This window comes from Onychomys torridus, chromosome 8 (assembly GCF_903995425.1).
Source record: "Onychomys torridus chromosome 8, mOncTor1.1, whole genome shotgun sequence".
Taxonomy (NCBI): domain Eukaryota; kingdom Metazoa; phylum Chordata; class Mammalia; order Rodentia; family Cricetidae; genus Onychomys; species Onychomys torridus.
Genome location: NC_050450.1, coordinates 104647707 through 104674431, shown reverse-complemented (window position 1 = coordinate 104674431; position 26725 = coordinate 104647707). Strand labels below are relative to the sequence as shown.

General features: G+C 46.9%; 2 protein-coding genes across 3 annotated transcripts; one reads left to right on the top strand and one right to left on the bottom strand.

The window, feature by feature from the left end:
• The first annotated feature begins 3938 nt into the window (after window positions 1-3938).
• On the top strand, window positions 3939-13258 carry LOC118590381 (UNC93-like protein MFSD11). The gene is made up of 5 exons (XM_036198340.1): window positions 3939-5576; window positions 7227-7352; window positions 10157-10331; window positions 11480-11615; window positions 12224-13258. The coding sequence occupies exons 1-5, from the start codon at window positions 5543-5545 to the stop codon at window positions 12386-12388; spliced, it is 636 nt and encodes a 211-aa protein (XP_036054233.1). The 5' UTR covers window positions 3939-5542; the 3' UTR covers window positions 12389-13258.
• A 1579-nt stretch (window positions 13259-14837) lies between these two features.
• Window positions 14838-26707, bottom strand: LOC118588580 (UNC93-like protein MFSD11). Of its 2 annotated transcripts, none has more exons than XM_036195045.1 (9): window positions 26520-26707; window positions 26103-26276; window positions 25551-25606; window positions 20802-20909; window positions 19964-20043; window positions 19759-19855; window positions 18232-18290; window positions 17595-17739; window positions 14838-15068 (listed from the first exon to the last, which is right to left on the bottom strand). In XM_036195045.1, exons 2-9 carry the CDS (start codon window positions 26196-26198, stop codon window positions 14933-14935), a joined length of 777 nt encoding a protein of 258 aa, XP_036050938.1. In that variant the 5' UTR covers window positions 26199-26276; window positions 26520-26707; the 3' UTR covers window positions 14838-14932. The 2 variants fall into 2 exon arrangements, with proteins under 2 accessions (XP_036050938.1, XP_036050936.1); XM_036195043.1 differs by lacking the exon at window positions 26520-26707 and adding an exon at window positions 26373-26509.
• Between the last annotated feature and the right edge of the window lie 18 nt (window positions 26708-26725).

Here is a 26725-nt window from a genome sequence, read left to right as displayed (position 1 = left end):
ACCTCAGGTGATATTGAACTTTCAGTTGATGGGAGACAGTACATACCAAAAGATTTACTTAATGGTCACGGTCACAAAGATACTGGCTGATATTCAGAGGACAGCACGAAACGGCTAACAGGGCTACAGGTGGCCCAAGATAAGTAGGCTCTGGATCTGCAACACTCCCACTCTCCATACTTACAAAGATTCTCCTCAGTTAATCAGCCTTGTTCAGTGAAGCTGTTCTTTCTAGAAACTTCTGTCCCCAGCAGCTGAGAGTAGCTCTGTGTTCCGGACTGGCGGTGCAATGTAGTTTGTGCTAAACACACACCTGCCTTCTTTCTGGGAGCCTGGCAGGTAGCCAGGAGCTAAGCTGAGGTAGCTCCTGGAATCAGACTCCATACCCCTTCTATGCCAGGCACCTAGTGGGCATTCCTGGTAGGCACACAGCACAGGTGGCTGTGGAAGTGTGACCTGTATGGCCCCGAGGTGGAGATCCACATAGGTAGCTTTACTAACAGCACCTCCAGACTCTGGGTCCTGGTCCCTGCAATCTGCCAGTGGATCAGGACACTGGAATAAGCTTTAGCAGTGAGTATGACCACATGCTCAGTCCTGCAAATCTTTCTGGCAGATGTCCCATTTCAAGGATGGTCCTGGGTCCCCTCAGACACAAGCTACCACAGAGCGCCATCCTCAGCCATCATCTTCATCTGAGCAGATGTGAGACCTGAAAGCTGGGCCTGACGACATTCCTTTACTGGGCCCTCAGCTGATTCCACCTACTTCCCTGGCACCGTGCAGACAGCTGTATGCACTTCTGCCTTGACTGTACAAGGCCTCATGGGTTTAGGAAATGCTAGAATGTATACTGGATAGAAGGGTTACTGAAGTTAGACTCCATCTGTCCTCACTGGAGAGACTTTTTGTTGGAACAGCTCCTTTTGGGCCATCCACATTCCAGTAAGCCGGCCCTCACCAGTGCTCTGTAACTAAATCCAATAAACTCACTGGTTTTCCAAATTGGATTTTGGTGATCTTTTAATCTGGTCTGCTGTTGGTGCCCCATGTGGAATGAGTAGGCATGTAGAGGTCAAAGGTCAACTTTAGGAGTCAATTCTCTCCTTCTACTATGTGAGTTTCCTGTGCCTTTACATGCTTGGGTCATGTAGCCAGCATTCTGTGATTCTATTTCTCACACACACACACACACACACACACACACACACACACACACACACTTTTTATGAGTATGTTTCTGCATGTTTGTCTGCACATCACGTGTATGCCTGGTGCCTTCAGAGGCCAGAAGAAGGTGTCAGATCCCCTGGAATTGGAGCTATAGATGAACGATGCCCTGAGTGCCGGAAATTGAATCTGGGTCCTTTGGAAGAGTGGTCAGCACTTTTAACTGCTGAGTCATCCCTTTAGACAGACCATCATGGGCTTGTGCGTGTACACACTCACACACACACAAAATCAATCTTATTATGCAGTCTCAGCTGGCCTCAAATTCTCAATTCTTTTGTCTCAGCCTCATGAGTACAGGTTTTACATGTACATACGGCTACACACAGCTGATAGTTTTGTTATTATTGTTTAAGAGATAGGGTCTCACCATATAATGCTGGAACTCACTTTGTAGAATAGGCTAGACTTGATTTCAGAAATCCATCTGCCTCTGCCTCGTCAATGTCCCATTTTACTTTTTGAAGCAGGATCTCACTGAGTGGCTCAAATTAGCTTTGAACTGTTGCCTCAACAGGTCTTGGAGGAACTTCTCAGTCCCCCTATTTGAGCCTCCCAAATAGCCAGCTGGGGTTAGAGCCCTGCTGCTGCCGATTGTCACCTCTCCACCCCAGCACGGGGACAGAACCCAGGACCTCCTGCATACTAGCCAAGCACTGTGGCATTAGGTTATAGTCCTAGCTCTCCCCAATACTGCAGTTTTTCAAGACAGGGTCTCACTATGAAGCCCCAGCTGTCCTGGAACTCACTCTGTAGCCCAGGCTGGCCTTGAACTCACAGAGATCTTCCTATCTCTGCCTCCCAAGTGCTGAGACTAAAGGTGTGCACCAACCATGCTCAGCTCAAGACTATTGGGAAGACAGAGGTCCTTGTACTCACAGAGAAGCACTAAAAAGACCAGGAGTGCTAATCACCCAGAGTGTCTCCTCAATGGAAGGTAAAGATCAAACACCTGCATTCCATCCAGAAAGCTGAGAGGCTGTTAACGACCTGGTGACCTTTTTGCTATCTGGAGGGACAGACTTCACTCAAATTCCCCAGAATGATTACTGCTGTGGATAACTACAGATTACAGCAGACTCTTCTTCCCTCCCTAGACCATTACCCAACCTTAGGGTAGATGTCACATGTACTTTATGGCCTGCTGACCTCTATGCTATCAGTCAGAGACCACACTGGACTCCAGGCTGTAGAGCCCACCCTCATGGTCACATGGACTGTGTAAAGGAGTTTCTATGTGCTCATATCTTAAGCTTTATTGTGCACCTGGAATTGGACTGACTGTTACCTGGAAACCTTTCCCCCAAACTGTACTGTGTGTGAAATATGCTGACAATGAGCCGCCTGACAGACTCCCTGAAGTCTGGTCCAGGTTAATGAAATCAGTTTGCACTGGGCTTTCTTTCTTATCTCTTCCCTCGGTCACTTCCCTGTAACGACACCTGCAGGGACCCCCCCACAAGACATTATTTTTAATGAATACTCATAAACCTATCATCTTTTGTATCCATCGTGTTGTATAACCCCCGCCATCTATCTCCATGCCTTTACTTTGCAATTCAGAAGCTATACTCAGTCAGTCTCCATTGTTCCATCTCCTACAGCCCACCATTCTACTGTCTCTATGAGCTGTGACTGGCAGGTACCTCATGTCAGGGGAGCCACATAGCAACTAACTTTCTGCTGACTGGCTTCTTTTACTCAACACAGTACCCTCTAGGTTTACCAAGGTTGCAAGATGTGCCACACCAGGCTCCCTTTTAAAGGATGAAGACTATTCCACTCTATGCATAAACCACATTTTGTGTTTGTTTTCTGGATCTTTTTTTTTTGTTTGTTTGTTTTTTTGAGACAGGGTCTCACCATATTGCTTTAGATGGCCTGGAATTCCCTATGCTGGCTTTGAATTCCCACAGCTTACATGGCATAGCCGTCAAGAAGTAGACCAGAAGCCAGGTTCACAATGCATGTCCTTTCCCTGGTAACAGTAATCACCAGGAATCCTGCAAGCGATGATAAGATATGGCTCCCTCCTATGAAGACGCTTGGTGTTAGGGACAGGCTGCTCAGCCACCTTCCACCCACACAGCCATATGGCCTGTCCTCAGCAAGAGCCTGAGAGGATGCAAGCTCAGGAATGCAAGATTGGTTTCTCTTCATACCAAAACTTTGGTGTGACAGTCAACCATTAACCCTGGTATTCAGGGGCTATGTGCTCCTGTCTCCTCTTGCATGCTGGAAGCAGTGACCAGCATCTCCTTGGAAGGCAGTGGAAGTGACCGGATGGCATTTTCAGGAGTTGGGAAATAGGGCTTATAGGATAGGCTACCTTTGCTGGCTGTGGCTTGTTTGCTTTGGTGAACACAGCTGCCCTGCTGTGATTCACCCCAGGATAGCCCCTTGTGACAGGGACCCAGGATGGTTTTCAGCTGATTCCTGCCCACAAGGGGTACTGGCTGAGAAAAAGCAAGGGAGTTCTGTGATGTGGCTCAGGGTGAGAATTTGCTTCTTGTGTTGGTTTGTATGAGAACCCCCCCACAGGCTCATATATTTGAAGGCTTGGCTCCCCCAGTGGGTGGAACTGTTTGAGAAGGTTAGGACCTGTGGCCCTGTTGGTGATGTGCCACTGGGGGTCCAAGCCAGGGGCTGGAGAGGTAGCTCACCAGTTACTCTTCCAGAGGTTCTGAGTTCAATTCCTGCCATTGGCCGTAAGATGGAGATGGGGAGCACTCCTTGCTCCTGAGATTGGGAGTGGGCAGCTCAGTGGTTAGCAGCTGGGAATGTGTGATGATCAGTGTCCAGGCTGGAACTTTTACAAACAAGCACCATCTTACTGACTGGATAGCAGGCTGTCAGAACTGTCACCAAAGGTCAGCCAGATGGTCAGTAGGTAGATGGAGTGGGTTTGAGCCAGGGCTGACTTAGCAGGCAGTGTCAGTGACTCACACAGACGGGCTTCTGACTCCAGCTGCTGCTCACAGCCTCCCAGCTCCTGTGCTTCCCAGGAGGGGCCTTGTGAAGGCAGTTACCCTCCATAGGAGCAGCCTGCTGTAAGCCATCAGCTCTCAGGACTTCCCAGTACCTGTGGCCCTTGGGGATTTAAGTTGTTAGGTCCCTTTTGCCAGAGTGGAAATTCTTGATCTCGTCATCTGTGGCCTGGCTCAAATGGCACAAGGCCATTTTAGAAAGGACCTAGGACGTGGATGCTCTGTCATTAGAACTGTTTAATTTGGCTTTTATACACTTCCCGTGTTTCAGAGTTGCATTCATAATTACAAATTGATGTTTGGTTATAAGTAAATAAGTTATAGTTGGGTTTCCCGACTAAAATGGCACTTACCACTGTTGGAACTCTGGCTTGCCAGTTTGTAGTCTAGGAACTTGTCTGCCAGAATATCTACTTGTGACCAGGGAGTCAGAGGACTGAAGTTAAACTCACAGGAACTGCAATTTAGCAACTTTTTTAGGCTGGTTTTCACTGTGTAGCCCAGGCTTGCCTGAAACCTCTGGATCCGTCCATTTCAGCCTGTAATTCCAGTTCTTGAGTCACAAGAGGTTCAGTTGTCATCCTCAGCTACTGAGGAATTCGAGACTAGCCTGGGATATAGGAGATTCTGTCAAAAAAATTCAAATGAAGCTTTGCGTGCATGGTGATCTAGGACTGTAAGCCTGACCCTGGAGACAGTGCCAGGGAGAGGGACTTGTGCCAGACCGTCTTGTACTGCATAGTAAGTTCCAGTACAGCCTGAGCCAGAGTGAGACCCTATCTTTGGGCGCTGGGGGTGCACTTGTAGAAATGTATTCTCATCCCTGCAGATGTCATCCACACAGCTCGGTGCAGAGGCAGACATCAAGTGGTCTGCAAATAGCAGAGCAGGGAAGCCCTGGGTCTGCAGTCAGTCTCTGTGGGTCAGGAGGCTCCAGGTGGTTCCAACCCAAGCACTCTGCTGACTGACTCCCTGTGTAGCCTGCCTGTAGTGTCTGCTCAAGTGTTGTATTGTCTTGTGTAATTCTGGTTTCTTCCCCTCCCCTCTTGTCATTAAGAGCTAAACACACATTGAGGACAGTGTGTCTCCAGAACATATTTAAGCACTTGAAATAAATGTTCTATTTACAGGGCAGACTTAGTTCATGCCTCATGCATTTTAATCTGAAAATTTAGGTTCTTTGTTTACTGGCTTCAGCGATGAGAAGAATGTTCTGGCTGAAGGAAATGGTTTTTAGAACTTTTGGTTGCCAGTTAAAATCTAGCTAAGTCTGCCCAATTTTTCTTCTTCCAGAAAAGTCTCTGAAGTTATGTGTCACCAAGGAGATGCTCCTTCTGAGCGTTACGACTGCCTACACAGGTGCGAGCTGCTCTCGGCCCTGACCGCCTTTGCCACCCTGTGCCACCTCCCCAGGCTGCTTTCAGAGGGCAGCTGCAGCCAGAGCCTCCGACACAGTTTTGTTCACATGTCTGGTATCTTCCTGGTGTCTGATGGAAGGCTGAGTCACACTCTGTCGGTCAGTCTTCATGTAGCATCCGAGCTCTGCACAGCTATCTGTGTGACCTCCTCCCTCCGTGAGCTCTCCATGGGATTGACAGGAGAGCCAGACCTCACAGTGTCTAAAGGCCCCAAAAAGACAACAGGAAGAGCTGACCAACCTTTCCTGAGGGTCTGTCCTGGACCTAGCCTTGTGGCATTTCTACTCTGTTCTGTTGGTGACAGCCAATCACAGGGGCCGCCCTAATTCAGTGTGGAAGGATCAAAAAAAAAAAAAAAGAGAGAAAGAGAAAAAAAGAAGTTGTGGTTGGGGATGTAATTGTGTAATTGAGTGGCAGAGCGTTTGCCTAGCAGGCTCAGTGAGGGCTGTGGAGGGCAAACAAAAAAAAAAAAACAAAACAGGCTGGAGAGATAGTTCAGCCGATAAGGCATTTGTTGCTCTTGAAAGAGGGGGTCAGGTTTGGTTCTCAGCCCCCGCATGGTGGCTCACAGGTAACTCCAGTTCCAGTGGATCCAGTGCCCTCTTCTGGCCTCTGTGGACACTACACACAGTGATGCATAGACATACCTACAGACAAAACACCTTACACATAAAAGTAAAGTATAAATCTTTTAAAAAAAAAAAAAAAAAAAAAACCAACAGACAAAAAAAAAAAAACGAAACCAGTTTGAACCTGATGCCGTGGCACATACTGGTCAACCTTAGCTACAGAGTGAGACCTTGTCTCAAAAAACACTAGCAGCTGCAAACCACACTGATTTCCCAGTTTTGGAGCCTAGGAAATCAGAGCAGGTGCCAGCATGGTCAGGTTCTGGGAAGGGTTCTGGCTGTCATCCTCTGTGTGATCACAGGGCTGGCAGAGAGCAGGAAGCAAGCCACTCTGGTGTGTCCTGTAAGAGTAGCATCCAAGGGACCATCTTGTGGGTCCGTCACCTTAAGGTTGTGCCTGCAAAGCCACTTTGTGGGGAATTAAGTTTCCTGTAGGCTTTCGGAGAGGACTGTGGAAGCCCACAAAGGTTTCCTAGTGAGATCTGAGCTTGCTCTACACAGCAGGGCTGCATTAGGGGATGGACCGACCACATTCATGGTCACCGGGTGTTTGGAAGGGTCTGCACTTGGCTGAGCTGGGGGAGGCCTTTTGCTCCGCCCCTTGGCATTTCTATAAAAGCCCTTTAGAAGTGACAGGAGGGCTGGTGAATTTTGACCCGGGCCCTCCCAAGGCTATCCTGTGTTTCTGTCTGTGTTTCTCTCTCTATTTCTATCTAAATATTTCCCACTTCTCCCTGCTCAAGAGCACCCTGGGAGAAAAAGTGGGGGGCAGGCCTTCACAGGAGGCCTGTCTGGTCATTTATGCAGCATAAAGCTGCCCCATGGGAAGCACTTTAGTCTCTGAGCCCTGGTTTCCGTGTTCTTGTCATATGTGTCAAGCTCAACTGCTACTGGATGCAAGCAGAAGTCTGGAAAGGAGACAGTGGCTGTCTGATCGTTAAAGTTGGTTTCTCTCCCCTCAGGTCTGGAGCTGACGTTCTTCTCTGGGGTGTACGGGACCTGTATTGGGGCTGTAAACAAATTTGGGACAGAAGAGAAAAGCCTCATTGGACTCTCTGGAATTTTTATCGGCATTGGAGAAATTTTAGGTAGATATTTTGCGTTTTGTTTTGTTTTTTAGTTTAAAAACCTTTTATTTGCTGGGCAGTGGTGGTGCACACCTTTAATCCCAGCATTTGAGAGGCAAGTGGGTCTCTGTGAGTTCGAGGCCAGCGTGGTCTACAGAAATTGTTCTAGGACAGCCAAGGCTGTCACAAACAAAAACAAAAAACAAAAAAAACCCCCAAAAAACCCTTTTATTCAAAGTCAGGCTGGAAAAGCTGGTTCTGTAGGAGTTCAAGGTTAGTGTTAGTCTGGGCAATAAAAAGAGACCCTATTTCAGTTTAAAAAAGGTAGAAGAGCCAGGTATGATGACTCGTGACTGCATTCTTGAGTCTTCAGAGATGGAAATAGGATGATAGTGGAATTCATGGTCATCCTTCATTGTGTAGTGAGTTTGGAGTCAGCCTGGGCTACTTAAGAAAGAAAAACAGAAACATTTTGCTATAATAAAGATAGAAATCTTAAGTCTATCTTAAGTCTCTGTCCTTGAGTTTGTGTTCTCACTAATTTTTATCCAAATGGTATATTTTATTTTTCTATCATTACTACTTTCTTTTAACTTATTTGTGTGTATATGTGGTGTGTGCACACAGGCCAATAGAGGGCATCTAGAGTCCTCTGTAACTCTCCATCTAATTCTTTGAGACAGGGTCTCTCCCTAACCTTGGAGCTCACCATTTATTGGATAGGCTGGAAGCCATTGTGATGTCCGAACCCCCACACCAGCCCTCCTGGGGTGGGGTCAGAATCCTGGTGACAGTGATGGGGCCTGGGCAGGAGGGGTGCTGTTGGGCAGCCTTGGTTACGGTCAGCTGTTACCTTCTGGTTCTGCAAGGTGGTTCAAAGAATTCCTGATTGCTTGAGGGGACAACCTGGTTTTCATGGAGTGAGTGCTCGTGCTTGGGGTGATGTCATACAGGGTGAACTATCTGTAAGGCTCTGCTGTCTCTACAGTTTAGATAGATGGCTAGAGACCTGCTGGTACCTTGGTGGGGGTCTGGAATAGGAGATGGACAGTATCTTAACTTTGTGCTGGAATGAGGCAGGTTGGATCCCCTCAGTTTTCACAGACTCTCATTGTGACCAATGTGTGTGTGTGTGCAGAGCTAAGTCAGAGTGTGACCCAGAGTGCAGAGCAGCAGGGACTGCTGGGAAGTAAAGGTGGGGCCAGGCCTTCCCCTGCCTTCAGTTTCCTGTGGGCACAGGTGAGTTGGCGCTGTCAGCAAAAGCACTTTCTAAGTGCCTGTGACAGGCCCACAGCTCACCCACACTTCAGACTAATCACAAACCTGGGGGTCCCCAGGCCACCCTATCTCACTTGGCTTCAAATTCAGGGTTAGAAATAGCTCACAAAATCCAGGAAAATGCTATGTGCTCTGTTGTTCATTATGAAGAACGCAGGTTAACAGAATGCTAGGGACTCCAAGCTGTTTTCCAGAGGGGCTGTGCTAGCAATGTGGGCACAGGCCACTGGGGTACAGTGTGGCATCTCATTGTGTGACCACCAGATCCCAGATGAGGGTGATGTGCTTTGTGTTGCGGAACTTGCCGGATCCTGTCTACTAGCTCTTTTGCCACCTACAGATCGTTGTCATCAACCATGGTTACCCCACTGTGCTATAGAACTGTGTTCCTTTCCTTTGTTGTTTTTTTGAGATGGTCTTGCTGTGTGGCTCTGGGCTGACCTGGAACTCACTATATAGAACAGGCTAGCCTCAAACTTGTTGCAAGTGTATACCCCAAACCCTTTTTACGTTAATTTTTTTGTTTTGTTAAATTTATTTTTATTATTTTAATTGTGTGTATGGGGGGTTATATACACATGAATTCAAGTGCCCACAGAGGTCAGAGGTGTCAGATTCCCTTGGGACTGGGGTTATAGGCAACTGGAAGCCATCTGATATGGGTGCTGAGAATTGAGCAACATGAGCTCTTAACCAACCACTGAGCTGTCTTTCCAGCCCAACATTAGTAGACTTTTTTTTTTTTTTTTTTGGTTTTTCAAGACAGGGTTTCTCTGTATCTTTGGAGCCTGCCGTGGACTGGCTCTGTAGACCAGGCTGGCCTCAAACTCACAGAGATCCTCCTGCCTCTGCTGCGATTAAAAGCATGTGCCACCACTGCCTGGCTTACATTAGAAGTTTTTCAACTGCTAACTTTTAAAAAAATTTTTATGGTCAGAATTAAACCTGGAGCATTGTGTATACTAGAACAAGCACTCCACCACTGAGCCAGCTACTTACCCTGCTCCATTTTTAAAACTCTGAGACAGTACCTCACGGAGCTGCCCAGGCTGGCTTTGAACTCACTGCAGTTGGTCAGGCCTTGAATTTTTGCTCCTGCCCCACTTAGTCTCCTCAGCCCTTAGGGCTAACAGACATGCCAGCGACCTTGGCACTGAGCTCTTACGGGGGACCCTTCCTGAAAGCCTTAGTTGTCAATCTGCGCACTGACGGCAGTCTGCAGTTTGAGTGATTGCTTCCGGTCATGATTCCTGGACAAGCTGTGATATTACAAAAGCATCTGCGAGTTCAGTCCCTGACTCTGCATTATAGCCTGTGACTGGTTCTGGGATGGGTAGAGACTTTGAAGTGTTCATGTGGGGTGGGGGTGGGGTTTGCTTTTTCAAGACAGGGTTTCTTTGTGTATCTTTGGAGTTTGTCCTGGAACTCACTCTGTAGCCCAGGCTGGCCTCGAACTCACAGAGATCCACCTGCCTCTGCCTCCCGAGTGCTGGGATTAAAGGCGTGTGCCACCACTACCTGGCGTGTTCATGTGTCTTCATCCTCAGGTGGAAGCCTCTTTGGCCTGCTGAGCAAGAATAATCGCTTCGGCAGAAATCCGGTCGTGCTGCTGGGTACCCTGGTGCACTTTGTTGCCTTCTACTTGATCTTCCTTAACATGCCTGGAGATGCACCCATTGCCCCCGTGGAGGGGACTGACAGCAGCGCCTACATCAGGCCCAGGTACAGCGGCTGCCAAAGGGTGGGCAGGAGGAGTGAATGGCTCAGAGTCTGTCGTTCCTGGGTCATGTGTCAAGTGGTGATGAAGCCATGAGGAATTAAAGCAGGGACCCAGAGCATCCCTTGATCTGTGCAGGAGTGCAGAAACATCTGATCAGAATTTCATTCTCTGCATCTTGAGCAGTGTTAGCAAGGGTCAAAGATGAATGGCCAAGGCAGATTGTCAGCTGAGTGGCCAGCCTCATGTGTAAGGATGTTGATTCATTACTTTGACTCGTAATTCATTAGAGATGCCGTGTCTGGATAAACCCACAACCCAAGGGAGCCCGCTAAAGATGCAGTCTTTGCTTTCCAAAGAGAGTAGACCAGAGTTTGCTAGAATGCAAAGGTCTGTGCATTTAAGCTTAATTCCTTACTGTACAAATTCTAGTAGGTGGGCTGGATTCATAACACTGTGAGTGTGAAATGTTTGCCTGGAATTCGGAAGGCCCTGAGCTTAATCCCTAACACCACAGAAAAGGCCTCAGAAATGTTAGTATTTATTTGTTCTTGTTTTGGGGTATGTGTGCACATTTTGACCTTAGCTCTGAGGGGGCTGAGGCTGGAGGGTCATGCATTCCAGGCCAGCCTGGGTTCTGTAGTAGAGCCCTGTCTCAAAGCAGGACTGAGAAGTAGTACAGTGGCAGGGCACTTGCCTAGCATTGGGAGCCCCTGGACTCAATCCCCAGCAGCCCCTTCACCAAATAAAATAAGAACAAGGGCAAACTGCTTTTGTTGGGAGCATTGTTTCTATATTCTGGTGGTACTAAATATTGGTGCTCCACATTACATTTATTTTAAAGATTCTTTTTTTTTTATTTTATTTTATTATATTTGGTTTTTCAAGATAGTTTTGGCTGTCCTAGAACTCACAGAGGTCCGCCTGACTGCCTCCTGAGTGCTGGCATTAAAGCATGTGCCTGACCTATTTTTCATTTAAATTATATGCATATGCATGTGGGGGTGCCTGTGGAGTTCAAAAGAGGGCATCAGGTCCTCTGGAGCCATTGGAAGTGGGTTCTGGGAGCCAAGCTCAGCCCTTTGCAGCAGCAGCACATGCCCTAACCATTGAGCTGTCTTTCCAGTTCTGTGTCTATTTTTCTTCTCTTCAGCAAAGAAGTCGCCATTTTCTGCAGTTTTCTGCTGGGCCTGGGAGACAGCTGCTTCAACACACAGCTGCTCAGCATTTTGGGATTTCTCTACTCGGAAGACAGCGCACCAGCCTTCGCAGTCTTTAAGTTTGTCCAGGTAACGTCTGGATTGCACTGCAGTCCTTGTCCTTCCAGTTGTCATTGGTCACCCTCCTGTGGGTTTCCAGTGGAGGCTGGGCACCCTGTAAGAGGACTGTAAGTAGAGCTCAGCTGCAGCGGGCTCGGCTGGGCAAGAGTTGTTCGTTGTTGTGTTTTTGTTTTTCAAGACAGGGTTTCTCTGTGTAGCCCTGGCTGTCCTGTATCTCGCTCTGCAGACCAGGCTGGCCTCAGACTCACAGAGATCCACCTGCCTCTGTCTCTCAAGTGCTGGGATTAAAGGCGTGCGCCACCATTCCCAGCTGGGTGAGAGATTTTCATTCTGGTCTCTACACTCAGGTGAGAGACCTTCCTTCCTTAGGTACAAGACCCATTCTCTCATCCCCAGACCCATACGTCTCACTCTGTACATTAGCATGTGACTATAGCGCCCACAGTGTCCTTGATTATTACTGTCAGGCACGTTGGATACAGTCGTGAGCTGGTGACCAGTGAAGTCTGTCTTCATGGGCTCCCCCAGCTGCGGGTGTTCTTTGGGGCGGAAGCAGCAGGCTGACGGCAGCTGCTGAGGCCCCGGGTCCACTCGGTGACTCATCTTGTTTGTTCTAGTCGATCTGCGCAGCCGTGGCCTTCTTCTATAGCAACTACCTCCTCCTGCACTGGCAGCTCCTGGTCATGGTGATGTTTGGGTTTTTTGGAACCATTTCCTTTTTCACTGTGGAGTGGGACGCTGCTGCCATTGTGGCCCGAGGCTCTGACTACCGAAGTATTTGATGAAGCCCACGTCTCCAGGAAACAGCTGGTCGAATTGCAGAGCCGGTTACGTTGGCTGATGTTGAGTGTGGAAAATGAAAGAACACTGTTAAGTCGGGCAGAGTTGATATTAAAGTTTACAGGTCCTGGCAGTTTAAAGCTGGAGGAATAAGGGAATCCCCTTCAGAGATGTCTGTCTACTCCGCTTCCTCGGTTCCTTACAATCACGTCTCCGTCGTTCTCGTTCTCATGGAGAGATCCTCCCTTGATCGCCGTGTGTCACTCAGGATTCTTGCTAGCTGTGGAGTGTAGTTCACCACCTAGGAACAGGAAGCAGGTGCCACTCCATGTGTGGTCATGGGAATGACTTTTAAATGTGTAGTGAGGATGCTGAGACACAACTGTTTTAAATAGGGTCTCACTGTGTAGCCCAGGCTGGCCTTGGACTTGCAGCCCTCCTGCCTCCAGTGTTGGGGTTATAGAGTGTGCCCAACACACGATGATTTAAAATGCACCAGTCTTTTCCAGATAGGATCTTGATATGCAGCCCTGGCTGGCTGGACTTTGTACAACAGACAGTGCTCCTGTCTGTCTCGAGAATGCTGGGCACGTGGGAAGACACCACCACACACGCTTGGCATGAGACTCTAACTTCTCTTGAAATGCTTTGTTGAACAAGTTCTTTTACCCTGCCATTCCTAGCAAGGAGTGGCCAGTTACGTGTCATGAAATGAAGTAAAGACTGTCTTTTGTCATTTAATAAAAGCATATTTAGGGAAGTAAAGAATATTTACTGGGGGACTTTTGCTGTGGTTTTCCTGACAGTTACAATAAAGAAAAACTCCTATTGGTGAAATTATTAAGGCCACTCCACGTATTTAAAAGGGAGGTTTATTTTGTGGGGTAACTTACAAGTGAAGGGATAGTTTACAGGGTCTGGGAAAGATGTAGCACAGGTGTTCTCTGGAGAACTCTGCTCGGTCTACCTCCAGCGTCCAGGGGTCCAGGAACCAAGAGAGCCCCGGTGCATCCGTGTCCCGGGTCTTCAGGGTCCTCCCTTCATCCCACCTTGTAGGCGTGACAGTTACCAAACCCTCAGTGGGGGTTAGAACCTCCAGATCAAAGCTGGAATGGCTACCCACTACAAACTCCACCCTCCTGGTGGGTTCTGTGCAGCTGTCCTGTCTGAGAGGATGCTTAAGTGCTGTTGACTGTCTTCCATAAGAGCTGACACTTTCACAACTGAGATAGTAAATAAAGCTTCAAGATCTCACTGTGTACTCCAGGTTGGCCTCCAACTCTTGCTCTTCCAGCCTCAACATCTGGCTCAAATTCACAAACTTGTGTGTGTGTGTGTGTGTGTGTGTGTGTGTGTGTGTGTGTGTGTATGTGTATAAGTTTGAATAATCATCACTGCATCTAATAAAGCTTTTTTGTTCCAAAGCAGGGTTGTCTCTGTGTAACAGCCCTAGCTGTCCTGGAACTAGCTCTTTAGATCAGGCTGTCCTTGAACTCACAGAGATTCCCCCTGCCTCTGCCTCCCAAGTGCTGGGGTCAAAGGTGTGCACTTACACTGCACAGCAATTCTTATTATTTATGTGTGTATGTGCTCGCCTGCTTGTGTACATGCACCGTGTGCTCGCCCGCTTGTCTGTGTGCACCATGTGCTCGCCTGCTGGTCTGTGTGCACCGTGTGCTTGCAGAGCTCATGGCAGTCAGAAGGGCAGAGGATCCCCACGAACTGCAGTTACAGGCAGTTGAGAACCATCTGATGAGGGTGCAGTGTCTTAGTTACTTTTTTCTTGCTGTGAAGAGATACCATGATCAAGGCAACGTGTTTAAGGGTTTATTGGGGCTTAAAGTTCCAGATGGTGAGTCCATGGCCATCATGATGGTGGACAGGCATGGAGCAGTGACTGAGTGCTTACATTTGATCCACAAGCAGGAGGCAGAGCGCTAACTGGCACTGGTTTGGGCTTTAGAGATTTGTTTGTGTTTCATGTATATAGATGTTTTGTTTACATGTATGCACATCAGAAGAGAGCATTGGATCCCATGGAACTACAGTTATAGACAGTTGTGTTAGGGTACAATTTCCTCCATGCTCCAAGAACTGTTTGGTTACTTGTGAACAACTTTGAGCGGACTCATCCAGGTTCTGGAAACCTCCACTTTCTCCTCTGGAATGGAAGTGTCAATCACGGCCTACACTGTGAGCATGGCAGTAAGGAACCACACAGAAAGTTTACCTGCGTCTATGGCCCGAAAAAACTGCTCAGTGGACAAGTGTGGCTGCTCTTCCTAGCGCCCTGCTCACCGGAGCCATGGCTCTGCTCCAAGGAGCAGCCTGGGGTCTGCTCTCAACTCCCGAAGTCAACACACAGGGTCCCCATACCTGAGCCCCGCCCCCCCCCAGATGGGCAGCGCGCGCTCGCTCTCCCTCTCTCTCTCTCTCTCTCTCTCTCTCACACACACACACACACACACACACACACACACCCTATTAGAGACACTGGCGGAAAGACTGGCATATTTCAGAAGCGCATACCTGGAAGACCAAAAACACTAGGGGTGTTCAGTCCAAAGTTCCCAGGGGAAGGGGAGGCAAATGTTGAAGGTGTTCCCAAATAGTTCTTGCATTTCAGACAGAGAATACTTACTAAACGCATCCACTGCCTTTGTCACATTGCTCTGGGCAGACCTGGGAAAATAAAACAGACTGCTTTCCCCTCGGAAACCGAGAGCAAGAGCAGCGCGTGATCAGCCACCCCACTTCCATCTGCATTTGTGAAGTCTATGGCCTCAGCTGGGTTTGATGGCACACTCCCTTAATTTCAGAGTCACAGGCAGGTGGATCCTGGGAAGTTCAAGGCCAGCCCAGGCTACATAGTGAGTTCCAGGCCAGCCAGAGTTACGTCTACATGTATACACATACACACAAATAAACAAATGTATTAAAAATTCAAAGTAGCCGGGTGCTGGTGGCGGCACACCTTTAATCCCAGCACTCAGAGGTAGAGGCAGGCCGATCTCTGTGAGTTCGAGGTCAGCCTGGTCTACAGAGTGAGTTCCAGGAAAGATGCAAAGCTACACAGAGAAACTGTCTCAAAAAAACCAAAAAAACAAACAAACAAAAACCAATAAAAAAAATAAAATAAAATGAAGTTAGTAAAGATCTCTTGACATAAAGATAAAAACATGACTATCCTGAGTCCCACGGTCAGGACACTCTGGTATTCTCTTACAGGTGTATTACTTCTACCACCTCTAAACCTAAGTCCAGTAAGAGCAGAGGCTTGGGCTGGAGAGATGGCTCGGTGGTTAAGAGCACCGACTGCTCTTCCAAAGGTCCTGAGTTCAATTCCCAGCAACCACATGGTGGCTCACAACCATCTGTAATGAGATCTGGTGCCCTCTTCTGGCCTGCAGACATACATGCTGTATACATAATAAATAAATCTTTAAAAAAAAAAAAAAAAAAAGCAGAAGCTTGTCCTCTGCTAGGGCTGGCACATGGTCAGCATTATCTGCAAACAAAGGCCCAGAAGACTGCTGATCAGGCTGAGCATCGTTCCTAAGAACTACACTTTACCACAGGTACACCATGCCCTTCTCCAGTACCTGCTGGCTAATGCTATAACACACAATGCTGAGAACCAATCCCAGACTGCACTCACACAGTAGGCCAGCCTTGTTAGGTGATACCATCTTAGGGCTCAACTATCATATAGCAGCAGTCTGTCACTAACAGAAACCCATTATTCAGTGCATGACTGTGTGTATGTAACATACTCAACCCTCCTCTCCTTCACTTTAAATACTTAGTGCAAATTTTCAACTCGAGTTTTATGCGTGTTTGTTTGTTTGTTTGTTTATTAAAAAGGCAACACAGAAGCAGGGCAGAGTGGCTCACACCTTTAATCCCAGCACTCAGGAGGCAGAGGCAGGAGGATCCCTGTGAGTTCGAGGCCAGACTGGTCTACATAGTGAGTTCTAGGACAGCCAGGGCTACATAGTGAGACCCTGTCTCAAAAACAAACAAACAAACAAACAAAACAAAAACCTCCCCAAAACAAAAAACAAACAAACAAAAAACCCAAATAAATAAATGGCAACACAGAATGCTCAATGCAAAAGCTTTTTTGTTTTTGTTTTTTTGTTTTTTTCGAGACAGGGTTTCTCTGTGTAGTTTTGGTGCCTGTCCTGGATCTCACTCTGTAGACCAGGCTGGCCTCGAACATCTGCCCGGCTCTGCCTCCGGAGTGCTGGGATTAAAGGTGTGCACCAACACTGCCCGGCCTACAATGCATAAGTTTTAACAACAGATGAAAAGCTGTAAGAAAAATCTTAAATTGCCAACTCAAAACCAAAATTAAATCTTTAACTTTTCTTTTTCCTCCCTTGAATCTAAATGGTACTGCAGACAAATCACCTAGGATTTTTGGTTTGTATGGCTTTTGAAACAAGTGTTCATAGCCCAGGCTGGACTTGAACTTGCTATGCAGTAGAGGGTGACTTTCAATTTCTAATCATCCTACCTCCACCCTCAAATCCTGGGATTACAGGCATGTGCAATATACTTGGCAACCTGTCATACCCAAAATAATGTTACTATTGAAATATGCTGAGGTGACTGGGTGTGCTGGCACTCCTGTGTGATCCCAGCAGCAGAAGGCTGATGCAGGAGGGTCTCAAGTCTAGGCTAGCTTAAGCTATGTAGTGACAGCCTGTCTCAAAATCAGAAAGAGATGTGCTCCATAGTTACAGTATTGGAAACCTCCTGTTCAGATCAGCACAGGAGCCTGGTCCTTGAGAGCTGCAGGGGCTCTGCCACTGGCCTCCATCACAGCATGAGGGAGCTGGAGAGCTGGACCACAAGCACAGGACTGAAGACATCTGTCTCCCCCTCTCTTATCGGCCCAGCCTTGCACGAGGAAACTGCTGACCAGAGTGGGAAACTGCAGCCTAGAGACAGGATAGGATGTTTGCTACTGTGAAGGTCACCCGCAGCTGTGGAAGGACCTAAGGACCTTTTATGGCCTCTCTTCCACAGACAGCCTTTCCCTTCTCTGTCATCCATGAATCTCCTCCATCTTTGCTCGAAAGTTCCCCTCATGTCTATCTGTCAGAGAGTATCACATGTCAGCTGTGGTCAACAGTCTAGTAATCCCTAGACCACAGCTCAAAATCTACTGTAACATGAAGAAGAATGTTCCAGGCATCTTACTCAGTGGCTTCCATGTCCTGGTCATCACAAGACTCTTCTTCTCCAAGGACATTCTCAGGATCTGGTTTCCGAATGAGAAAGAACAGAACTGTCCCCACAAGGCTTATCACCGTCAGGGCGATGAACACTGTCCTTCGGTCATTCTCTAGGGACAAAGGAGAGAGTGGACGGTACAGGTGAAACAATACCAGTTAGTGCCATGCCCTTGTCGCTAGGCAGCAAAAGACTTCATTACATTTTTAAGGCATCGGAAAAATTTAGGAAGCAGCAGCTTCGTCTCTCAGCTGGAGAAATACTAACAAGCCAAAGAAACAATGGAACAAGCACAGAACCGCCTCTTCTAACTGAGGAGGACACAGATGCAGCCACTGACCACTCACAAACCCTCGGGAGCCTGGCTAGCACGTGCACCCTCACCACGACCTTCTGCTCTCTTGGAGGTGCCCTGCAAAGCACAGCCATGAACTTGGACCTTCATTTAATAAATCTGGGGCAAAAGCTTATGAAAAAGCAAACATCTGAAGGAACTCCAGTGTGCTAAAGTTCACTGGAATGACAGAGCAGTGACGGGCATTTCTGTAGAACTACTGTTCGGCTTTCAAAACCATGTCAATAAAGCAACGTGAATAAGACCAACCTGAAATTTGAGTTTTCCCTTGCCAGGCAAAATATATGTAGAGATTTCCAAAGAACAAGCTGTTGAGGAGAAAGGGAGAAGATGCTGGCGAATCACTGGCATCCTGGGGGAGGGGGGGTACGTTTACTTAATTATTTGAAACGGGGTCTCTGGCTGGCCTGGAACTCAGAGATCTACCTGCCTCTGCCTCTGAGTGCTGAGGTTAAAGAAGTGGGGGACTGTGCCCAGCTCATACTTGGGGCTTTTAAAACATCACTCCCATTATTTGAAGAGGGAAAGAGGATAGTGTAGAGAACTGCCTGCCCTAGGTTACTTAACAGTATCAACTCCACCTGACTTTTTCTGAGACGCTGACCGCCCAGAGGCACATGACAGTGACCTGACTCAGCACTGCCCTAGAGGCCGTGACTCACTTTGACACGTGGGACTTACTGGGACTCTCCACGTAAACTGGAGACAAACTTACGGTACTTTTAAAATCCTAAAAAATTTAAGGACTCTGTGAACAAGCTTGTGACTTAAATAGCCACCTCCAACTGTTTGGCAGACTTTCCTGAGGAATGGCCACTCACGGATTCTCCTGTTTCCTAACCAGGCACGGTGGGGTGTACCTATAGTCTCAGCTACTTGGGAGGCTTGAAGCAAAATAATCACACTGAGCGGAGGAGTTCAAGGCCAGCCTAGTGAGACTCTCAATCAGCCTCAACCAAACAAACAAAAAAAAAAACCACACAAACATCCCTACCACCATCAACTAAACGGTCAAACTTAAGTCTTGTGAAAAACCAGAACTCTTTTTAAAAAGTGTTTATTACACTTAGTTTTTGTAGGTGGAAGGAGGTGTGCCAGTGCTACAGTATACAGTATACATGCCAGAGGAGCTGTCCTCTCCTCCTACCACGCAGGTCTTGGGACAGAATTCAAGTCATCAGGTCTGGTGACAAGCTTTTATCCACGCAGCCATACACGACCCCCAGGCTGGCCTTGAACTCACTGCAGTCCGCCTGCCTCTGCCTCCTGAGTGCTGGGATTACAGGTCCATGCCACTCTTCCTAGTGAAACTCACGGTCCTGAGCAGAATGACTGCTGCACTTTTTCTTAGGAAACATCTGTATGCTGTTGAGAACTGGTGCCACCGTCTGCTCTTCTGAAGTTGGTGTATTTATTAATAGCTATCAGGCGGGGCAGCTTGGCAGGAAGGACGTGGCTAACAGACTACAGATAATCATATCTACATGGGTTAACTTCTAGTCTCCATTTTCTCATCTGCAGAATACAGAAAATACCTTCCACCCCTAAGTCTGTGTGAAGAGAATATGAAATTAAACCAATAATCCAAAAGGCCTAAAATACAGAGGCTGCTACAGAGGTTAATATTTTGTTTGCTAATTTTAACTTTTAGGAAAACAGTTCCATGCGTTTTTATGTAATTCATAGAGTATGAATCTGCACCCCACACAATAAAGAGCTAGTAAATGATGTCAGAAAGAAGTCCAAGGACAGACTGAGCTCCACAGAGATTATTACCTAGACTGTAAGAGTGCCCAGAAAATGCCGCTGTTTCTCCCGATTGTGTGCTCATCAGAATTTATTGTCAGGCAATTTCCTTGTGCTGTCCAAAGTACTAAAATTCAAACCAAAAGTTTATCAAAGGAATGATACCAGGCAGTCCCCGTGCTAACATGTAAACAGCACCCAAACCCCGGGAAAGCAGGCAAAGAGCAATGCTCACCAGCAGCTGCAATTCCAATGAAAACAGACGCTGTGTAGAAGGACCATGGGAAAGGCTGGATAAAAACGGCAATGTACATGCTAAAATACAACAGGTCAGTGCATTACAGTCAAACAGTACATAAAAGAGAAGGCTGAGCACGCCACCCAGGGGCCAGCTCAGAGGTTCTCGTCCTTAACTTTGACCTGGATAGCACTTTCTTGGTTTGGGCTTTTGGAAAATGATAAATGTGAATTGGTTTTGGATTTTTTTTTTGCCTCCAGAAGAGATCAGGCCCAGGACTCTGTGTGATAGTCGAGTGCTCTGCCATTGAGCCTTCTGCAGCCCAAGCCACTCAGTGCTGTTCACCACCTCAAGCCTGTGAATGCAGATTTCACAGGTTTGCAACAGCTTCTGCTAGGAACTCGATGCAGGAAGAAGCTCGAGCCAGAGATATTTCTTGATTTCACCAAATCTGCTCACCAACTTTAACAGAAAGGAAACTTATTTCAAGGAAGGTTCTTTTCAACCCTAACGGATGGAGATTTGTACATTCTAATTATTAAGAGTAAGACGAAAGCTGCTATCTGCCAGACACGGAGGAGCCCGGTAATACCAAACGTTAAAGGCCGAGCCAGGAGGATCGCAAGTTCAGGGACAGCGGGTCTGGGCTATAGTGAGACCCTGTCTCAAACACAAATCCAACATGACACACACTGATGAGGATCAGTTAGAAATACAGTGATCCTGAGCAAAAAGCATAGCACCGAATCCCTGAAATAACTACTTTCTACTGCGCTTGAAAGATGGGCTAAAGTGTTCTAAATTAAACAAGAGAAGTAGAAAAAGAACAACTCACCTGTAAAACAAGCCACTGACAAACATAGAGATCTGAGGTCCTACAATGGCAACCACGGACGGAGTGATCAAATTGGAAGCAGAGAACACGCCGTAAATAATTGCCAAGCTGCTCACACAATGTACAGAAAGGAAAAAAAACAAAAACCTTAAGTAATATCTCAAAAGTTCACTTTTCCAATTCTACTTAGGGCCAGCCAGACAGCTCATCAAGTAAAGCCTGACCCAAGTTCAGTCCCCAGAACCCACACTGTGGAAGGGGAGAACCAACTCCTGAAAGTTGTCCTTTGACCTCCACGCTCACCCCGAGGTATGTCATAAATATATATACACATAATAAAATAAGGTAAAATTCTACTCGTAATATGTAAATTTTAAAATTTTGTAGAAAATTCCAGACTTTAGTCAGAATTAATATTTATATCCTTGAAGACCACATTAAAGTTTTCACTTAATGTAACATACAGAAATATATATTTACTTTATAAATATGTTAGTTATTGATGGATAGAGCTTTTGTTGAGATGGGGTCCTACTATGTAACCCTGGCTGGCTTGAAACTCACTGCACATCCCAGGCTAAGCTTGAACTCACGGCAATCCTGCTGCAATCTCCCAAGTGCTAGGATTCCAGGAATACGACCTAACACTGGTGGGCTTTATTTGATTGTTACAACAGGGTCTCTAAATCTAGCCCTGGCTGCAGCAACATTCCTGTCTGTCTGTCTGTCTGTCCCAGGACACTGTTGGGATTACAAGCGTGTTCCACATTTGTCTTGTATTAAACATTTGTATCATGTTTCTTTCAGCCAGCTTGCCTGTAACATGATTCCAGGTACTTTTTTTTTTTTTTTTTCCTGAGACAAGGTTTCTCTGTGTTGTTTTGGAGTCTGTCCTGGAACTCACTCTGTCACCCAGGCTGGCCTCGAACTCACAGAGATCCACTTGCCTCTGCCTCCCGAGTGCTGGGATTAAAGGTGTGCGCCACCACCGCTTGCTCCAGGTACTTACTGGTTTTGACAACAGAGAATATTAACAAGCTCTGTGCTGAGGACATGCACTTCCCCCTTTAGTCCAGACGCTATAGGAGGAAGGCGTTACTACACAGCCTCACTTCATAGAAGACAGAAGTGCGATGAGTGAGTCACCTCAGTTCAACCGGTCATTAGGTGAGTCAGGATCTGGACCTGGAGATCTGTCCAGGGGTCCAGGTTAAGCAGTCTACTCCATTACAACTTCTGGTAGCTGAACAGCATTTCTTTGCCATAAATAACAAGTGGAGTCAGAATCTCCTTACACTAGGATTTATTTTACTCACCTGGACATTTTTTGGTTACTTCTCAGCCCTATTACATATACACAACTTAGTATACATATGTTATATAAATGAATAGATTAGCTATATGGACAGTTGTTATATCACCATATAGCCAGGGCTGACCTTGAACCCACAATCCCCTGCTTGAGCATACACACATACACAGCAGGCCTAAGCACTCTACTACATATCTCTCCTTTTCTCCCTTACTACACATATTTGTTTGTTCTTTTCTTTTACAGATAGAGTCTCTCTACATAGCTCTGGCTATCCTGAAACTTATTATATAGTAGAGGCTGGCCTTGAACTCATAAAGATCCCCCACCTCTGTCTCCCAGGGGCTGGGATTAAAGGCTATACACCACCTTACCCGGCTTACTACATATATCTTGAACAGAGGGGCAATTAAGCCATCTTGAGGGTCCTGGTTTCATTTATTAGGCAGTGCTTAAATTCAGAGGAAATATTTCTTTGGCTTCCATAAGCTGCTCAGATATGAAATGTATTCTTTCATCTGTTTGTTCTTTAAAATACACAGAAGACAGTGTTACAAAGCTCCAATGGCGCTAACCACCTAAAAAAAATGACACTTCCACTTATCTTCAGACTCCCACATACTAGATTTAGGTAATAAAGAGCCAAAATAAAGACTCTGGGGCTGGGCGGCAGTGTTACACACCTTTAATCCCAGCACTCAGGAGGTAGAGGCAGATGCATCTGATTTCGAGGCCAGCCTGGTCTACAGAGTGAGTTACAGGACAGCCAGGGCTACACAGAGAAACCCTGTCTTAAAAAAACACCTTTAAAAAAAAAAGAAAAGAAAAGAAAAGCCGGGTGTTGGTGGCGAATGCCTTTAATCCCAGCACTCAGAGGCAGAGGCAGGCGGATCTCTGTGAGTTTGAGGCCAGCCTGGGCTACCAAGTGAGTTCCAGGAAAGGCGCAAAGCTACACAGAGAAACCCTATCTCAAGAAACCAAAAAAAAAAAAAAAAAAAAAAAAAAAAGCTCTGAAATTCGGGGATAGGGTAACAACAAACCTATAAGCACAAATTAAGAAAAGTAGTCAGGCACAGTAATGCATGCCTGCAATCCCAGGCTGAGCATGAACAGATTCTAGGCCAGCTTGGGCTACAAGGGAAGATCTTACTTCTCTTTCTAAAGTGGTTTTTTTCTTTTTTTGGTTTTTTGAAATAGGATCTCTCTGTCTTAGCTATCCTGGAACTTACTCTGTAGACCAGGCTGGCCTTGAACTCACAGAGATCTGCTTGCCTCTGCATCCTGAGTGCTAGGATCAAAGGCGTGTGTCAGCACTATGCCTCTAAAATCTTTAAATCAATCAAATTTAAAGAGTGTGTATAACTCCATTTCACAATTCTGTAATGTATACATACTAGAGATAAACATGTACAATTCTTGTCAGTTAAAAGTTTTACTTTTGCAGGGCGGTGGTAGTGGCGCACACCTTTGATCTCGGCACTCAGAAGGCGGAGGCAGGCAAATCTTTGAATTCAAGGCCAGCCTGGTCCACAGAGTTAGTTCCAGGACAGCCAGGGCAACACAGAGAAACCCTGTCTGAAAAAGCAAAAAAAAAAATTAAAAAGTTGAGGTTTTTGTTTGTTTGTTTGTTTGTTTGTTTTTTAAGTTAAGAACCCTGAGCTAAATGAGGTAGTGCATTTGGTTAATCTTAGGACTCAGGAAGCAGAATAAGATCTCTGTAACTTTGAATAGCCATTTTGAGGCCAACTTGGTCTACAGAACAAGTTCAAGGGCAGCCAGTGCTATACTCAAAATCTTTGTCTCAAAAAACCAAAACAAATAAATAGATTAATAAATAAATAAGACCAGCCAGAGTTACATAGTGAGAATGTCTCACCAAAAAGGAAAAAAGCAGCAGCAGCTTGCCCTACTTATACACAAAGACTGGAAGAACCAGCAGGACAAACTTGGAACATTCTTAGAGAACAGACACACAAAGCTCGGCTGCCAGCCCCACTCGGCCTCTGACCCTGCTAACCACAAAGCAGCCACCTGTGTCCCATCTGTCTAGTATCTCAGCAGTGGATACAGCCAGGCTGGCAGAGGCCCCATGGTCACCCTCACAAACTTAGGGTGAGGGCTCTCCATAGCCTGGCCTGAAGGATGCTGAATTCTTTGGTGTCCGTGCACGTGTGTGTGTGTGTGTGTGTGTGTGTGTGTGTGTGTGTGTGTGTGTGTGTGTAGGGACAGACCCTGAAGCCAGGTCTAGTGCTACAGGCTTCAGATCTCATCATGAGGGAGGCAGAGGCAAGAGGCTCTCCGGTGTTACGCTGTGAGCTCAAGGCCAGGCAGTGGTCAAGGCTACATGAGAAGAGGGAGAGGATGCACATACCCACATCATTTAGCACATTTCCAGCTATAAACCCAAAGTACTTCGGACTTGTGAAGTTTTTTTTTTCTCTGCCTATAAAATTGGACCTAGACAGCATAAAAATCCAAAAGCTTCTGATGAAATTACAAACTGAGGCTGGGTGGTGGTGGTGGCACATGCCTTTAATTGAAGCACTGGGAGACAGAGACCGGCGGATCTCTGAGTTCAAGGTCAGCCTGGTCTACAGGGTGAGTTCCAGGACAGCCACAGGGAACCCTTGTCGTGACACATCAAACCAAACCAAACTACAAATTGAGAATGAAATCACAGCGATTTTGAAATTACAAAGCCATGACAATCCAATGTTTCAACTGTTTAGGTTTGGAATGTAAGTGACAAGACTGGCATGCATATTGGACAGGAAGCACTACACTGTCTTTATTGCCATGATCTTATCAAGGAAACTGGGCTCAGCCAGGAGAGTGGATCTCTGTGAGTTCAAGGCCAGCCTGGTCTACAGAGATCCAGGACAGGCACCAAAGCTACACAGAGAAACCCTGTCTTGAAAAACCAAAAAGGAAAAAAAAAAGGGGGGGGGGCCTCACAGCTAGGCTTTCAATCCCAAAGCCTAATTCTGCAGAAAATCTGAAGTCATCATCTTAAAAAAAAATAAAAAAAAAAAAATCTACCATCACATTTACTTATTTTGGGGATGGAGGCATGACTACCATGCCTGGCCTATCATTTTTCAGGGTCATATTTTAAAATTTATGTATGTGTGAGGGTGTATTCCTGTGTGGAAGTCACATGACAACCTGCAGGAGTGAGTTGGTTCTCTCCTTCCATATGTAGGTTCTAGGATGAATTCAAATAGCGTTGGTGGGAAGGGTGGCCCTAGCTGGCTGGCCCTAAGTAGGAAAAAGGGACAGATCTGACCCAGTCACTGCTTCTCTGAGTTTTGAATAAAATCCAAATTAAGTACAAAAGGAATTACTACTATCCAGTTACAACACTTCATTGCTGGTTTTCCTGAAGAGATGTATGGAACTATGACATGCAAAGTGAAATCATGCACACAGTACAATACCTGGTATATCCACTGCCATGAAAATCTGTGCTATTTAAGCTCCTGATGACAGTTTGCTGTGTGGAAGATAAAACTAGTCAACGAAAACGCCTTGCCATCTCCCTCCCCCTTGGAAAGCCTAAGTTCTTGGAAAATGTTATGATTCAGTGCCCACTATCTACCGCCCAAGCCCACCTTGGGAGGAGGAAAAAAACTCAATTGCGGAACACAAACCCGAGACCGGGAACTGGCAACCAGCTGTAACTACATTGGTTTTTAATGCCTCAACCACCCAAACATTAAACGCAGAGTTCAACGCTTACAAGAATTAAAGTAACTAGGGCCAATACTCAAACCCCAAGCCGCATCTGAGTAATAAACGCCAGTGTTTAACACCCCATAAATGAGAAATGTCTGACACGTGAAATCAAACTAAATCATAGAAAGCAAGTAAAGGTAGGTTGAAAACCAGGAGGTGCAATCTTGGCGTGGTAGCGGACATCAACGTTTATTGTCACAACTGGAGTGCATTCTGATAGGCATTGAAAAGAGGGAGGGCAAATTCCAACTCACCGCCACATTTCCACAAGTTTGAAAGGCGGTGAACATAAACATAAAGGCAACTCCTAAAATAACGATGTTGAAAAGCTTTTTAGATTCCGGGGACATTTTGGCTCCGCTTGGTCGGAGATCAGCAGCGGCCCAGGGCAGGCACCTCTCCTCCTCCAGCCGAACCCCCTGACAATCCTGAGGGAAGAAACGAGATGAGAGAGCCAGGCAGCCAGACTACCAATTTCCAGTGCTCGAATGGGAACCGCGCGCTTAGGAGAAAGTTCTCCCCACCCGCACAGTTAGGACACTCCAGGGACGTGACCGACTGGGAAGGAGACCCGGGGCCGGCCGGCAGCAACTCCGAGCTGCAGGGAGGGGGACCAGGGGCCAGGATGAGTTCCAGTGGCCGACGGGGCCCGCCCTCCCGGCCTGACTCACGGCAGATCACGAGAACGGTCAGCTGACCACAGCGTAGGCGCAGCGCCCGCCGGGAAATGTAGTCCCGGGTGGCCAGGGAGGGGTACGCCTGCGCAAGGCGACAAGCGCGCGTCTCACTACTCATCCCTTGGTGGGGGGGGGCGACCTCGAGTGCAGCGTGCTAAACACAGGAACGGCCAGAGTGGGGGGGTGCGTCCAGGGACACG

Bases quoted from the DNA above. Each gene is read 5' to 3' on its own strand.
- LOC118590381 (XM_036198340.1), top strand. From the start codon at position 5,543: ATGCTCCTTCTGAGCGTTACGACTGCCTACACAG. The intron at 5,577-7,226 runs GTGCGAGCTGCT...CTCTCCCCTCAG, and splicing joins CGTTACGACTGCCTACACAG to GTCTGGAGCTGACGTTCTTC. The intron at 10,332-11,479 runs GTACAGCGGCTG...TCTTCTCTTCAG, and splicing joins AGCGCCTACATCAGGCCCAG to CAAAGAAGTCGCCATTTTCT.
- LOC118588580 (XM_036195045.1), bottom strand. From the start codon at position 26,198: ATGTCCCCGGAATCTAAAAAGCTTTTCAACATCGTTATTTTAGGAGTT. The intron at 19,856-19,963 runs GTGAGCATTGCT...TTTGAATTTTAG, and splicing joins CATTGGAATTGCAGCTGCTG to TACTTTGGACAGCACAAGGA. The intron at 15,069-17,594 runs GTAAGATGCCTG...TTATTTTCCCAG, and splicing joins CAGGACATGGAAGCCACTGA to GTCTGCCCAGAGCAATGTGA.